The sequence below is a fragment of the Podarcis bocagei genome (genome assembly GCF_964188305.1).
Source record: "Podarcis bocagei genome assembly, chromosome: 12".
NCBI lineage: Eukaryota > Metazoa > Chordata > Lepidosauria > Squamata > Lacertidae > Podarcis > Podarcis bocagei.
The window spans coordinates 18,334,689-18,350,327 of record NC_138137.1 but is presented as its reverse complement, the minus strand read 5'-3'; the positions used below and the strand labels follow the sequence as shown (position 1 = coordinate 18,350,327).

The 15,639-nt window shown below is 41.1% G+C and overlaps 1 protein-coding gene across 1 annotated transcript in view; it reads left to right on the top strand.

The window, feature by feature from the left end:
• The window catches only part of CMC1 (C-X9-C motif containing 1), a 48,536-nt gene extending 33,513 nt beyond the window's left edge, over window positions 1–15,023 (top strand). The window contains exons 3-4 of the mRNA XM_081165044.1: window positions 12,307–12,397; window positions 13,863–15,023. Coding sequence (XP_081021170.1) covers window positions 12,307–12,397; window positions 13,863–13,977 — 206 coding nt within the window. The 3' untranslated portion in view covers window positions 13,978–15,023. The remainder of the gene's footprint in view (window positions 1–12,306; window positions 12,398–13,862) is intronic.
• Window positions 15,024–15,639: the final 616 nt, after the last annotated feature.

Here is a 15,639-nt window from a genome sequence, read left to right as displayed (position 1 = left end):
ACTTCCAAAACATTTGGACACCAACGTGCGGCTTCTGATTGGCTGCAGGAAGCTCCTGCATCCAATCAGAAGCCGTGGAATCCCCGTTGGATGTTTGGGTTCCAAAAGAACATTTGCAAACCAGAACACTCATTTCCGGGTTTGCGGCGTTCAGGAGCCAAAATGTTCGACTCACAAGGCGTTCAAAAACAAAGGTATGACTGTAGTCCAAAAGAATGTGTTCACGTACACATTATACAGGTATTATAAGAGGCACAGCAAGAACCTAGCAGGGAGGGGACAGCTCGGCTGGGTTAGGCAGGTGAATAATATCTCCCTGTGAGAAGGTGTGATCCTTGCCTGCTTGAAGGAGGCAATGGTAAAACCACTCCTCAGAAAACCCTTGTGGGATTCGGAAAATCATAAGTAATTGCCAGCCAGTTGCCAAACCTCCCCTTCTAGGGCAACGTCCTCGAGTGGGTGGTTGCGGACCAGATCTTGGAGGAAACTGATTTTCCAGATCCATTTCAATCAGGATTTAGGCCCAGTTAGGCACAGAAACTGCTTTGGTCACCCTGTATGGTGACCTCTATTGGGCGAGAAACAGGGGAAATGTGTCCTTGTTAATTCTTCTCAACCTCTCATTTCTTCTCAACGGGCCTTTTCTGCAGTGGTCCCCAGCTTGTACAATGCTCTCCCCAGGGAGGCTCGCCTGACACCTTCATTGCATAACTTTAGGTGCCAGGCAAAAACATTTCTCAGGCTAATTAAACCATCTATGGCCTTTTAAACCGTGTATGGGGGGTGTAATTGTTTTTGTTTGTTATTATGGTATGTATTGTAGTGTTTTTATAATGTAGAATGCCCTGTGATCTTCAAATGAAGGGCGGTATAGAAATTTAATCAATATTGCTCATTATTTTGCTACGTCTTTCTCCAATCAGTCTCTGCTTCTGCTGCCTCCTGCTTGCTGTTGTGTGCTCTGAATCCACAGCACAGTATCATGCTATACTCTTCCGTTTCTTCAACGAGGGTTGCGGTTGTAAATGATTATCTCGAGCATTCAGATTGATCTCCGTTATATTTTTAGTTTCAGAGTTGGTGTTGCTCATTAACCTGGATTAGATCTGCAGACGTGCCCCTTGAAGAGGGATACTTGGTGCTGTCAGATGCTTGACAGCGCCAGTCACCTGCACACAATTAATCTACGGGCCCTGGGTCTGTGATCTCCTGTTTCAGTTGAAATGTCTCCTTGAGTCAATGTTGCTTTCCCTGCAATCTTTTCATAAACGTTTTGCTTGTCCCTGTGTCTGACTTCTTTAGGGCCTACCCCAGAGGCACCCCAAATAATGCATATCTATCTGATTGACTGGGCTAGTCTCGATTTGAAGCAGGAAGGAGAAAGGGACTCTTTGCTGCCTGCTGTTCACTTTTCTGAGATCAGTGTGCAGGCTTTGTGTGTAAATGAGGAAGGGGCTTGAAGCTAGTGAGAGATGACTAGCAAGTGCAGTTTCGTTAGAAGATAAAATGGTGTGAAATGCCAGGAGTCTGCTTTTTCTGATGCATTTTGCATTGAAAAGAGAGCAGGAAACCCGTAGCTGGGGGCCACCTTTTAGTCCCCTAAGTCCCCTTAGTCCTCTAAGAAGTGTTGCATGGTGTAGGAGATTACCTGAATTTGCCTGGTGCTAATGTCATACCTGCATAAAGGGACTGCCCTGGCTTTATCAGGGCACTCACTGGAAAAGCTGTGTTTTTACCATTGCTGTTGAATCTAGCTAACTTTCCTGTCAACAAATTGGGATTAATGTTCAATAAGTAGGTCTTCTGAAAGTCCGCCACCCCCAAAGATCTGCAGAGAAAGGACACAGACTCACTTGGTCTTTGTTTTTGCAGATAGTTCGGTGTCAAAGGCTTGTCGCTTCCTGGGTATTGCTTTTGTTTTCATTATTACTTTTTCATTAATTTTACTACCGGCCTTTTGTCTTGCCAAGGCTGCTTTTAACTCCTTTGCCTGGCACTCGTCTTTCTAGGCCAGGACTAAATTTAGTTCCCTTTCTGAGAAGGCAGATCTTCTCTGGTTTAGTGAACAACTTCTTGGCTCTCCTCCAGGTCATTCTAAAAACAGTTTTGGAAACTGGAAAGGTCATTCTTGGGGAACTTGGTGTGTTCTGGGTGTCCTGCGACTTTAGCTCAACATGAACTGTCTCTCCTCTCAGAAATTGCTATGAATTCCATGAGAAGCATTTCATGAGCGTGACAAGATGCATTTGGCCAAGGCTGCTGCTTCCATATGGGTCACTTTTAGAACTACCCAGTTATTATTATTCTGTTGCAAGCTAGAATTGGAATTGACTTTCTATACTATTGAGAGTATTGCATTTTGCTATATACCGGTATGTACCTCACTGCATTCTGTCCACACCAGTGGGCATGACATGGACTTGGGCTAGTTGAATCTTAGCACACACAAAGAAGAATGGATAACCAAGATGATGGACTATGCTGAATTGGCAAAAATGACTGTGAAGATCAGACACCAAGATGATAAGAAATTTAATAAAAAGTGGGGAAAATTTATAGAGTACCTTAAAGATCACTGTAGATACTTTAAAATGTTAGCAGGATTGTTATAGCACTTATAATGTAATAAGGTTAAATTTAAAAGTGGACATAAAACAATTTGAAAAATGTAATTACATGCAGTAGAAAGACTAGACAAATATTGGAAACCGGGGGTGGGGGGGGGGAAGCCCAGGGATTCAAGTAATCCCAGATGTGTAAAAAAATTGAAAATGATTTAAATGTAAACAACACTGTTAAAAAATGGAAAAATATCAAAAAAGAGAAAGAAACTTAGCACACATTCACTAAACGACCGCCCCATTTGTTTATTTTGAATCTGCCTTTAATTATTACTACAACACTTTCATTAAAACAGAAAAGATAGTGCCATGACAATATAATACTATAATAATTGATTCTGGTGCTGTAACACTATACTACCATAACACTTTGCTTGGCTTTTGTGGCAAAGCATCCGTGCAATAATTAAAAGATTGTTTATAAAACAAAAAAAAGTCACAAAATGGGGGGTTCACTGCAAATGTTATGTAATAATGAACATGGACACTTCTGACAGTTCAAAAAGAAACTGAAGATTCGGAACCAACCCTTTTTCTAGTTCCCCTATTGTTCTCTTTGTGGAACTCTGCTTGTATGTTTTAGCTGAAAGTCACTGAAGATGGTGTGCTTGTGAGTTTTCCCCAACTCCCAACCTTGCTGTGCATGGCCTGTGGTGAGAAATAATGAGAACTGTAGTCCATAACATCAGGAGAACATCATCCTGGGTACTCCTGCCCTAGAGTGACTAGTACTGTGCCGTTTAATTTCAGCTGCTGCTCTAGTGCCGCAAGCTGGTACAGTGGTACCCTGGTTCTCAAACTAAATCCGTTCCAGAAGTCTGTTCCAAAACCAAGGCGCACTTTCCCATAGAAAGTAATGCAAAATGGATTAATCTGTTCCAGACCTTTAAAAAAAAACCCTAAAACAGCAATTTAACATGAATTTTACTATCTAACAAGATCATTAATCCGTAAAATGAAAGCAATAAATAATGTACTGCAGTCACTCAATCAATCAATCAATCAATCAGTAGCTGAACTGGGTTCCACACAGTCACAAAAACAAAAAAAGCGCAAAACAAAAATGCAAAATAACTAACAAAAACAGACAGACCTCAGCGTAACTCTCAAAACGGAAGTGTGGCTTTCAAAACGGAAGCATAACACTCAAAACGGAGCATGTTCGGCTTCTGAAAAAAGTTCGCAAACCAGAACACCTACTTCCGGGTTTGCAGTGTTTGGGTTCCAAGTTGTTTGAGTACCAAGGCGTTTGAGAACCAAGGTACCACTATATTTGCTGGAGTGGTAGCATATGTGGGATTGGTCTACAAGAGCCTATAGCTCAGAATACCCCAGTTTACCAGAAGGAAATAAAGTGGCTGCGTTGTGGAGCAAGGTTAGATTGCGGGGCTGGCAGAGAAAGAGACCTGTTAAATTTGAGCAGAATTTGATTTTTAGTAGGCTCTTGGTCTTTCTTTCTCCTGTCCCTCTAGAGTTTCCCACACGTGCCAATTTCTGAAATGGTTCTGTTAAGGAAGATGTGCTGGGTTTGTTGTAGGGACTTTGTTGGAGGTAGGGTAGAGGATCATTATTTAATATGGGATTATAAACATAGTACGGCAGGCATGAACGCGAAGGCAAATGGATGTTCAGATCTGACAAATGAGGTAAATTTTTAGAGAATAAGAGTTTATGCTATGTCAATCTTCTGCTTGCCCTATAATTACTTCTTTCCATCTCGCCATATTCAGATTTAATCTTGTTTTTTTCTATATGTCCTTGCTCAAATTAGAATAATTCTTTAATCAGCTCTGTTATGCATGCCATAGTGGGCCAAGCTGGGAAAAGCCACTCCTGGCACACGGCGATGTGTATATTTTATTTGTTGCTATAATTTAAAAGTAAAATAAGAAATATTGATTTCTACTTGACTGGAGAGATGATTTAGTTTGAATATCAGTCTGATCTTAATCAGGTGAGAATTAATTGAGTTGGAGGTATTAGATATTCAGTGATGTTAACCGAACCATGATCAATCTACAGAGAAGCCGCCTTTTGTACTGTGTCAGAAATATCAAATAGCTCACACACGACAATTCAGAACAGTCTTTTCATGTTTGCTGTACCTTCTACTTGCCTCATTAAATGCACCCGTAAATCCATTCTTTGCACAATGTGTAATCTTCAAAATAACAAGTTAATAAATCACAAAGTCAAAGACATAACTTTGTTTTTATTTTATTTTTTAAAAATCAGCATGTTTATAGCTTCAGCCATTAAGTATGAACCTTTAGATGTCTTACAAAATACATGATTTCAAATACCCAATACTCTGTAGCACCTAATCACTCCAGATTCTCTCTCTCCACCCCCAAATTGAATCGTACAGCAAAAAAGAATGATGTGAATCTTAGGGGATATGCTTTTTTTCTTTTTCTTTTTTTTCTTTTTGGTTCAAAGGGGGGGCTAACTTTAAGCTTGTTCTAGTTCGTGGTAGATTTTCTTATTTTAAGAGTGTGATAGCAATATCATAAGTGTTGAAGAAAATATAAATGGTGAGGTAACACCTCCATAGGACCAGCTCTTAAGTAGTAAAATTGTAAACCCTTTATATATAAACCACAGAGGCAGGTCCTAAGATCGCCAGTGTTACTTTGGCAGTGGTTTACTTGCTAAGTGTATAGGGGAGAATGACAATTAAATCATAAATCTGAGTGAGACACTTTCTTATTACATTATGAACATTTTAAAATTTGATATACTGTGTTTCTCTAGCGTGAACAGCAGCAAAACTTTTATTAGCAAAGTAGATGAGGATGGTAATAATCTCCCATTTGTGTACTTCCATAGACTATTTGAACTTTCCCCAAATGAATGCATAACCTGGTTAGATCCCGGAAGACCGTTCTACAGTGTTTCAGTTTATAAGTTGTTTGATGTTCTTTTAAACTATACAGCCTCCCTCAGTAAAATAAATGCATAAATAAATAAATAAAAATTGCATAAGGGAATAGCAACACTGACCTACTTTACAAGGTTGGTGCAGGGATTGTCGGAGATGTTACATTTTGAATCTTCTCAGAAGTGCTATATAAATGCTAGTTGGCGTTAAGTAATTTGACATGAGATTAGCATCAGTTTTCTTGTTTCAAAAACAACTTCAGTTAACACTTTGTTGTGAAAGTTCCTCACTTCCACAAAATTGACACACCAAAATAACCAACAGTGGGATACCTTTTTGCATATTAAATATTATAGGACTTATCAATTTTAAAAGGCATGCACAACACCACTTTTTGAGCTTTTCCGGTCTGTGAATCTTGCCTTCTTTAAATAAAAAAACATCATCCCCTCTATAGTTGTGCACTGAACCTCCTTTTTGTAGAAACCCGAGTTCTATAAAGTGACTTTGTATGTGGGATGCTTGGCTGCAAAGATGCCTATTAACTTGATAGGTTTGGTCAAGCCACACACACCTGCTGAATTGGCTCAGTAGCTGTAAAACAGGGAATGCTACCCTTAGTGACTTACCTTTGCAGGGTGGATGCTTCTCTGTGAGGGCAAATAGGTAAAGGTAAAGGGACCCCTGACCATTAGGTCCAGTCGTGACCAACTCTGGGGTTGCGGCACTCATCTCGCTTTATTGGCCGAGGGAGCCGGCGTACAGCTTCCGGGTCATGTCGCCAGCATGACTAAGCCGCTTCTGGCGAACCAGAGCAGCGCACGGAAACGGTGTTTACCTTCCCGCCGGAGTGGTACCTATTTATCTACTTGTACTTTGACATGCTTTCAAAAAGCTAGGTTGGCAGGAGCAGGGACCAAGCAACGGGAGCTCACCCTGTTGCGGGGATTCGAACCGCCGACCTTCTGATTGGCAAGTCCTAGGCTCTGTGGTTTAACCCACAGTGCCACCCGCATCCCTTGTGAGGGCAAATAGTATAGCTCTATTAAAGCACATTAATTGCTATATATACACAGTGCCATCTTCAAATATCTAAAGGGCTGTCACATGGAAGATGGAGCAAGCCTGATTTCTCCTGCTGTGGAGGCTAGAACATGAACCAATGGCTTCAAGCTACAAGAAAGAAGAACTTTCTTACAGTAAGAGCTATTCAATGGTGTAACAGACTTTCATGAGAGTTAGTGGACTCTCCTTGGAGATTTTTAAGCAGAGGTTGTCGTGTATGATCTAGTTAAGATCCTGTCATGCAGGGGGCTGCAATAGATGTCCCTTAGGGTCCCTATGATTCTATAATTTACTTCAGTAAGTGACTGACTAGTTGCCATGGAAGCTCAAAATGATTCAAACACTAGAATTAACCAAATTACTTGGTGGGGCAGGTATGTTGTTGTTTAGTCGTTTAGTCGTGTCCGACTCTTCGTGACCCCATGGACCAGAGCACGCCAGGCACTCCTGTCTTCCACTGCCTCCCGCAGTTTGGTCAAACTCATGTTGGTAGCTTCAAGAACACTATCCAACCATCTCGTCCTTTGTCGTCCCCTTCTCCTTGTGCCCTCCATCTTTCCCAACATCAGGGTCTTTTCCAGGGAGTCTTCTCTTCTCATGAGGTGGCCAAAGTATTGGAGCCTCAGCTTCAGGATCTGTCCTTCCAGTGAGCACTTAGGGCTGATTTCCTTCAGAATGGATAGGTTTGATTTTCTTGCAGTCCGTGGGACTCTCAAGAGTCTCCTCCAGCACCATAATTCAAAAGCATCAATTCTTCGGCGATCAGCCTTCTTTATGGTCCAGCTCTCACTTCCATACATCACTACTGGGCAGGTATATGTACATTCAAAACTAAAGATTCCTAGGTTTACATAATATAAGTGTTACAGTATTCAAATTTAATATAAATAAATAAATGATGTTAATAATATCTACATAAAAATAACACATGCATGTAGCTTTTTTCTTCTGTTTTGCTACTACGCTTCTAAACATAGCTCTACACCCATGAAGGCTGGAAAAGCAAATTGTTTTGTTTTTTTAAATGAGAAGCAACATTTCTAAACCGACAAGCCACACAAATGTGCAGCCATACAGAAGCTGCCTGTTTTTCCACATCTGCTATATGGTAACTTAAAAAACAAAAATAAAACCACAGGAAGCTAAGTTTCATTATTTTGCTACAAACCTTGTGGGTTGTTGTTTCTTTAAGAGTAGGCTCAAAAATACAAACGATGGTTTATGGATTATTGGATAGCCTCGTCCCTCCTTTTCTTGCAGTGCGAGACTAGACTTGAAAGGCCAACTGTTCCTCACTCAGCATGCAGTATATGTCAGCAGATTGCCGCCTGATTGTGAAAAGGGTAGTGCCCTCCAGTTATTATCTCAATTGGTAGCTTGTGGAAAATACTGTGAAAACATGGGGAACGCAATATTCATCTTTGGTCTGTCCTCCAAGTTGATGAGCCTTCTATTGACAACATGGGAAATAAGTAAAGCTGAACAGGGAGTAGGGGGTTGATTTCCTGGAACTTAATTTTAATATTTGGGAGTTGTATACACCTGGTTTTCTGTTTGATTTCTGAATCCATTTTATCCCCCTCCCCCAAAGTGGATTTCAATTATAGCTGTTCTGAATTTTCTGCCCGGAGAATAGAAGCTTCAAAATTGGTTAATAAAAGTAAGAAGTGCAGTGCTTTTGGACTTGAATCTAGTTAACATTTGTGTAGCTAGTCTTTTGTAACTTCTCTCCCCCCCCCAAAAAAAAAAAGTATTTGCGGGATTTAAAAGGATTTGGGATACAGAAGCCAGCAATTAAGCTGTGCGATACATTCGCATGGTAGGATTCTTATATCCCCCTGCCTGCTCTCCCTCCCCATTTCTTTTCCTTTTTAGTTAGCATTAACAACATTAAAACCATATAGCTGGAAGCAGTTTTATCACTTTGTAATGATGCTTCCTGTGTGCTTGGCCACGGCTGTGTGTAGCTCAGGCAGGGCTGCTCAGAAGCTGGGGGTGTGCTCTCTGTAGCAGTTCAGGCTCCGTTCACTAGGACATCACACCTTTAACCAACTGAAGCTGGTGAGCTAACAAGTGAGAGGGACCTCCTGTTGTCTTCGGCTTTTATTTTATTTGGTGTGCATGTGGGTGTATTTTACTTCACAGCTTTCAGGGGGAATGATTGCAAAAGGAAGAAGAAAAGCTGGCCACTGCCAGTGGGAAAGCAGAAATCCAATTGCTCTCTAGACCAAATGTTAAGCCCGAGAATCCCATCAACATTTTTTACAGCTTATTATATCCACTGTGTTTATATGAAATGAGAGAAACAGTGTATATCTAGGATACACATTATATTTTAAGAGCCAGATGTGAAATGCAGGGCTTCAACGTTTTTAGGTTACTAGATTCCTTGGTCTTGCTTTTGGTTACCAGCACAGAACTTTGACATGTCTAAATGCAGAGCACACAGGATTGTCACTGAAGAAACTGCATTTTACTTTTGACAATGCAATCCCAAATCTGTTTACTCCAAAGTAAGACCTACTACACTGAATCGGGTTTACAACCAGCTAAAGCATATATAGCATAGCAGCCTGAGTTTATTAACTCATGCATTCATCAGTTGAATTTGCATATACAAAAGAACAACTGTACTGAAGAAAAAAGCATCCTTTACTTCATTTTTGGGATGATCTGCATATGATCGTAGCAGGCACAATCTTATTATGTATGCCACTTAGAGATATTTTGATTAAGCAGTATATGACATCTTAGAGGCATTCCTTATTGTAGGATGCCCCTCGCTGAATGATGTTGGACTACATCTTGATATTAATCCTTTACCATTGGTCATGCTATCTGGGGCTAATGGAGGACTTGGGAATTCAATGACATCTAAAGGTCCATAGGTTTCTGATCCCTGCCTTACTGCGTGTGTGTGAGAAATGTCCTGTAACTCGGTGCTTGCCATTTTCAGTGTTTATGCAGACATGCAATTTTTAAAAATAGATCTTTTTAACCCAATGCCCAGTTAAGCAGGTTAACAGTTTTCATTGATCAGAAGTGCTCTTTATTTAAACTATCCCCTTAAACACCAGAGCTCTCATTTATATTCCGGATTCAACACTGATGAGAACTATTGATAGCCCACTAGGAGACCGAATATGTTGGAGTTCCTTTTTCAGAAATTTCCTGGAGGATAAATAATACCACTCTTCCCATCTGAGCACTTCTGGCTTCATAGAAGATGCCAGGAGTGCTTTTTTGCACGCCAGAAGTCCTGGGTGGCAACCATACGAGAGCTGGTCACCTTCTGGATTTTGCATATGGCAAAATACATGTGTATGTTTATCGCACGTCACGAGGCACAATGGGCTTTCAGACACGGAGGTTGTATCTGCAAAAGAAAACAGGCTTGCGTGAAGTGGTCCATCGGAATCAGCGGTGCAAAATGCTAATCAAAGTCTAGCTGTGTTATCACACGGGCCCTGACTTGTTGAAAGCAGTATGAAAAGGAGAAGGGTTTCACCTCCTGAATTTGTTACAGAATAAATACTGTTTCATAAATAGTTTAGTAGTATTGAAGATCACTCCCAAGTATGAGCAGTGTTAATTTGTTACACAGTGCGAAGCGGCGGGGGTGGGGTGGGGGAGCCTAATTACAACCTTGTTGCTAAACAAGTGAGAAAGACCTTACAAAAAGCTCAAGGCAGCAGGCCAGGAGTGCCTAAGCTTGAAGATCAGAGCGGTCACCGAGTGAGAAAATACTTCTCCACGAAGGCTTGTTTTATTCTCCACTATTACAATCAGGCATTATCGGTGACTTGGACAGCTTCCCAATGCAAATTTTAATGGCTGGAATAATTTGATGCATTTGGAGAGTACTGATAAAACAGCCTAAAACACACACACACACACACACACACACACACACACACACACACCATCAGAACAGTGGAGCCCTTCTCTCCTCCCCTTGTGCTCCTGCACTTGTGGGCTTCCCATGGGCATCTGATTAGTCACTGGGAGACCAGGATACTGGACCAGGCGGGGCATTGGTTTTACGCAGCCGGGCTCTTCTTACATCCATATGTTTTCAGTGACGGCCTAGTTAGAATCATAGAGTTGGAAGAGACCACAAGGGCCATCGAGTCCAACCCCCTGCCAAGCAGGAAACACCATCAGAGCACTCCTGACATATGGATGTCAAGCCTCTGCTTAAAGACCTCCAAAGAAGGAGACTCCACCACACTCCTTGGCAGCAAATTCCACTGTCGAACAGCTCTTACTGTCAGGAAGTTCTTCCTAAGGTTTAGGTGGAATCTTCTTTCTTGTAGTTTGGATCCATTGCTCCGTGTCCGCTTCTCTGGAGCAGCAGAAAACAACCTTTCTCCCTCCTCTATGTGACATCCTTTTATATATTTGAACATGGCTATCTAGTTTCTAGTCATTCGAAGCTGAGCAGCACCAGGGGTTGATCACCAGGCAGCCTTGAGACCTGCGGCTACTGCTGGAAGATAAAATCCCTCATAAGCACAGTTGGGCTGCTTCCCTACCTCAGCATGGAAAAGTGATATTATTTAACGAGACTATGTGGCAGGCAATATCTGGCCGAGCTTCCTGGGAAGGGTTAGAGGAACTTTGGAGTTTTCCCCATGTGATCTAGTAAGGTCATAAAGTTGTAAAGGGAGGGGAATAGGTAAAGGTTGGAAACCTTGTTTAACAAGCTTAGGGTGATGGCAGGGTATTACAATACTGTGCACAGGGTTTTAAAATGTCCACAGCTAGCCCCTTTCAAGCCCTCTTCCACTACTACCCTAGCAGAAGCTAGCACAATCAAAAGGTCAGGCTGTGTGCATGTATAGCCTACACTGTGTTTATTATTCATCCAGGCTAAGGAAGATTTTATACCAAACCCATTTGACATAGAACAGCTGGCTTATTGGGGCAATATGGACTGCTTTGTTTCGGCCCCAATATAAATGTTGCTTTTTGTTTTGTTTTGTTTTGTTTTGTTTTCTTGAACTATTTTGGGACATGTAAGTTTAGTCCATTTTGTATGGAATATTACATCACATTGTAATAGGAGCAACTTCGTTGTAACAGTTAAATTGATAAAACTCACGGTGCAAAGATGGAGAAGAGTAATTTACTAGCAAATGAAGGTGGGGTGGGTGTTGTTGTTTTAAACACTTCTACATGCTGTGCTGTGGAACAGTCCTTGAGGATTGTACATTAGCAAAACTGCTTGTTTGAAAATTATCTAAATCTTCCTGCACATAGAGGGGCAAATTGTTATGTAATATGTATAGTAGTGAAGGAGGAGATGGTATTCAATCTTTTTCTTGAGTACACTGGGGATAGGCATTGTCATCAGATTCTCCCTTCATCCCTCACCATTGGCCATACTGACAGGGGCTGGTGGATGTTGGACTTCCAACATCTGAAGGGTCACAGGTTTATCGCCTCTGATGTAAAACTTTATTCCTCAATCAAGCCAACATCCCTGTAGTCCAATGCTGTCTCTAATACTGTGACCACAGTCAATAGCGCAAAAAGCAGTTTTCAAACAATGTTTGGGGTGATAGTTGTGTGATGGACCTCTGTCATTTTTCAGAAACTTAAGTACACTACTGTGCTGAATGTGTACTTTGCTGCAGTGAAGTTCTATTAGACTACTGATAAAGAGCAAGGGTCACAACCTATTTACACTTGACATGTTATTCAGTATAACCCCAGTTGTCCCAAATTTTGTTTCAGCCTTCACCAAATGTTGCCAGGATTCAGGCATTCTGATGGTGGTAAAATGCAGAGAAGAAAATGCAGCCCTGAAAGAATGCGTCACTGGCTAGTAAGTACAATGCATGGAGATAAGTCCACACCAAGCAATAAATTAAAGGAAGAGTAATCTAATACCATCTTGCTGTGTGTGTGTGTGTGTGCTAATTTAGAAGAGGACTAAAAATAAAGTAGTCTCTAGAAGCTGACAAGAGAGATCATCTTATCATCTTAGTCTCAATAGGTAGTATATGATACAAAATCTAGATGTATCTATACTAGCATTAACAGTGCTCTTTTTTGTAACAAATGAGATGCAAGTACTCATATTAAGTTTCCAGTGTGCCAGCACAAAATGGCTGCTGTGGCAAGCAAAAAAAAAAAAAAAAGTTATTCCATACTACTTAGTACTTAAAAAAAATATGCCCTGCGTATAACTTGTATGTTACCCTTCTGGTTCACTAACTTGATAAAGCATCTACCTAGGTTATACCATTGCATCTTCTGTCACATTAAAAAGCTTGAAGACCCAGTCCTTTGATGAACAGTTTAGGCTGGAGAAGAGATGATTAAGAGGTGATATGACAACCATTTTCAGATATTTTTGAAGGGATGCAACATAGGATGCAAATGTACGTTGCTTCAGGGTGTAGGAACTGAACCAATGGGTTCACATTACAAGAAAGGGTTTTTTGACTAAACATTCGGAGGAACTTCCTGGCAGTGTGAGAACTGCCACTTACAACAGTCAGAGAGACTTGCTTGGAAAGTGATGGAGCCTTCCTGCTGTAAGTTTCTAGTCAGTTTTAAGAACAAAGCAGCTATTGTGAAATGCATCCTTCTGCTCCGAGGTTGCCTGTTTTGTTAAGGGGATGCAGGGTTAAATCCAATGTTGTGTGAGCCTTAGTTCCTAACAGCGCCTTCATCTCCCCCCCCCCCACCTACACATGCCTAACCCTGTGGGGAAGATTGAGGGTGTAATGGAGGGTTGCAAGGCGGAGAATCTGAAGTCTGTGCAAGTGCACAGACCCTAGAATTAACAAGACAGTACTATTTTTTCTCACGTACTCTTCTTATGAGTTTGGGCCATATATTGCATTCTACACCCCTCCCCCATCATTTGTAGCAGGATGAAAAGAGAAGGTCCAACTGCTAAGTATTAGAAGGAAGGTGATTTACTCTCTCTCTCTCTCTCTCTCTCTCTCTCTCACACACACACACACACACACACACACACCCTTGCAGGCAATTCAACAAGAACTATCAATTTGTGGTTGTGGGGTGTAGGTATCAATGCAGTCTCCTACACACATTTCACACATCTCTGCAACAGCAGGCTAATGAGTTGCCTTCTCTTAAAAATGAGCAAGAAGGAAACACCAGCTATGGTTGCACACTCACACAGAATACCCATCACAGAATCAGTATCGCTGTTGTTGCTTTCCCTGCACCATTTCCTACATGTATTTAAGTAGTTTAGTAACTAAAATTGAGTAGAGAATGTTAGACCTAATGAACGCATTTTGTCTTTCTTCTAGCTACAATGATCCAGCGTTTTATGAAGAATGCAAGGCTGAATATTTGAAGCAAAGGGAAGAGTTCAGAGAAACAGGAAATCGTCGAAAGCAGCAGAGGCTTCCTACAAGCATGTAGTCAAAGTCTTAAATGTTTTGGCTGACACTTTAACTTTATATACCTTTGATATCATGGAATTGATCTTACAATCACTTTTCCCTAACCCAGTCTTGCTGAAATAAATGGAGCTTGTATGCTTTCATATTGTAATACAGGAAGCCAGAAGGCGTGATCCTCTGCTTAAAAACCTCAAATGAAAAGTCTTCCAAGGAAGGTAAACTATTCCAGTTCAGTTATACACTTTTATTCACAGTAGAAGCAATTTTCCAGACACCTTAAGCTAAATGTATACTCATTTTTTTCAGGATACCGCATTTATTTTTCTAAAAGCTCTGATGTCATATGTAACATCAGGCATGAGAGCAGGTAGAAAGGGCTGCAGAAAGCAGAATTAGCTGATGGGTGGAGAGTTGACTCTTCAGTTCTGCTTGGGAACTGGCTCGTGTGCCCAAATTCTGCACACCAGCTGATGTTGAAGTATACTGCAAGCCCTGCTCCAACTTACCAGGGATTCACAGAAGCTGTACTGATTTGTGTATACGCCAAGCATGGCAATCTAATCCTCTTGCCGTCTCTCCACCCTGGTTTTTATTCATAAGGCCATGAACTGTGAAGGAAAATAAAGTCAAGATACATTCAAATGTCCATTGAGGTTTTCCTCCATCTCTTCAGGGGAAGCCCCTTTAATTGGGATGAACTTACTAGCAGGGCAAAAAGGCACTGAGCGTCTTGTTTTGGAGTGCAAATAAGAGAGCAAGAGGATTCGTGTAAAAAGGGGGTGCGGAGCAGCAGCCTCCACATGTTTGAATGCAATACCCATTGTTACCAAGGATTGGCCAGACTGGCTGGGGCTAAGTGGAGTTTGGAGTTCATCATCTTCTGGACAGTCACAACTTTCCTATTTCTGATTTAAAGGAAAGGAGGGGCGGGGGGGGAGGAATTGTAGAAGTGCAGGATAGGAAAGAGTAAAAGTGCTGTTAATAAGTGGTATGATACTGTAAACCTGACTGTCCAGACAGAAAGTATCGCTATACTAACTACACAAAATAAAAGGTTTGTTTTAACATTCCACTTATTTTTATTCACCATACCCTAACTTAGTATATTTGTTTCAGTTCAATTCTGTAATGATCATTGGATATGCAGCAAAGCATATTGTTGACCAAATCAAATTTAAAACAAAACTTTCCTAAGTTTTTTTGTTTTTTTAAACATCCTGCAACTAACCCATTTGCAGAGGCATCTCTTTCAACACTTCTGGGAATTTCCAACTTTCACACCTACTTCCATATTGATCAGACCGGCTGGATTTGTGTACGAGGCAGCCTTTAGACTTTCTATGGTTTCCTTTGGTTTTTTAAAAAAGTAGAAAATGCTTAAAGGGGGCAGAGCCTTATTTGTCTAATTGAAGACCTTGCTAAAAGAGCAATGCATGACTGCTTCACAAACTCACAAGTTCCGAAGTGATTTTAAACTCAAAAGTTTTGCTTGGGAAGGGAGGCAGAACTGTGAGAAGCAACTGAATGGCAAATTCAGATTACAGCCATTCTTCCCCTGCTAAAAGCTACTGGTTTTCCTCCTTAAGTTAGCCCCATCTTTTTTATTGCTGTATCCCACAGCAGTGTAAAAAGCCATAGGAAGTTGCCCTTATGCTAAGCCAGGACACTTATCCATCCACCC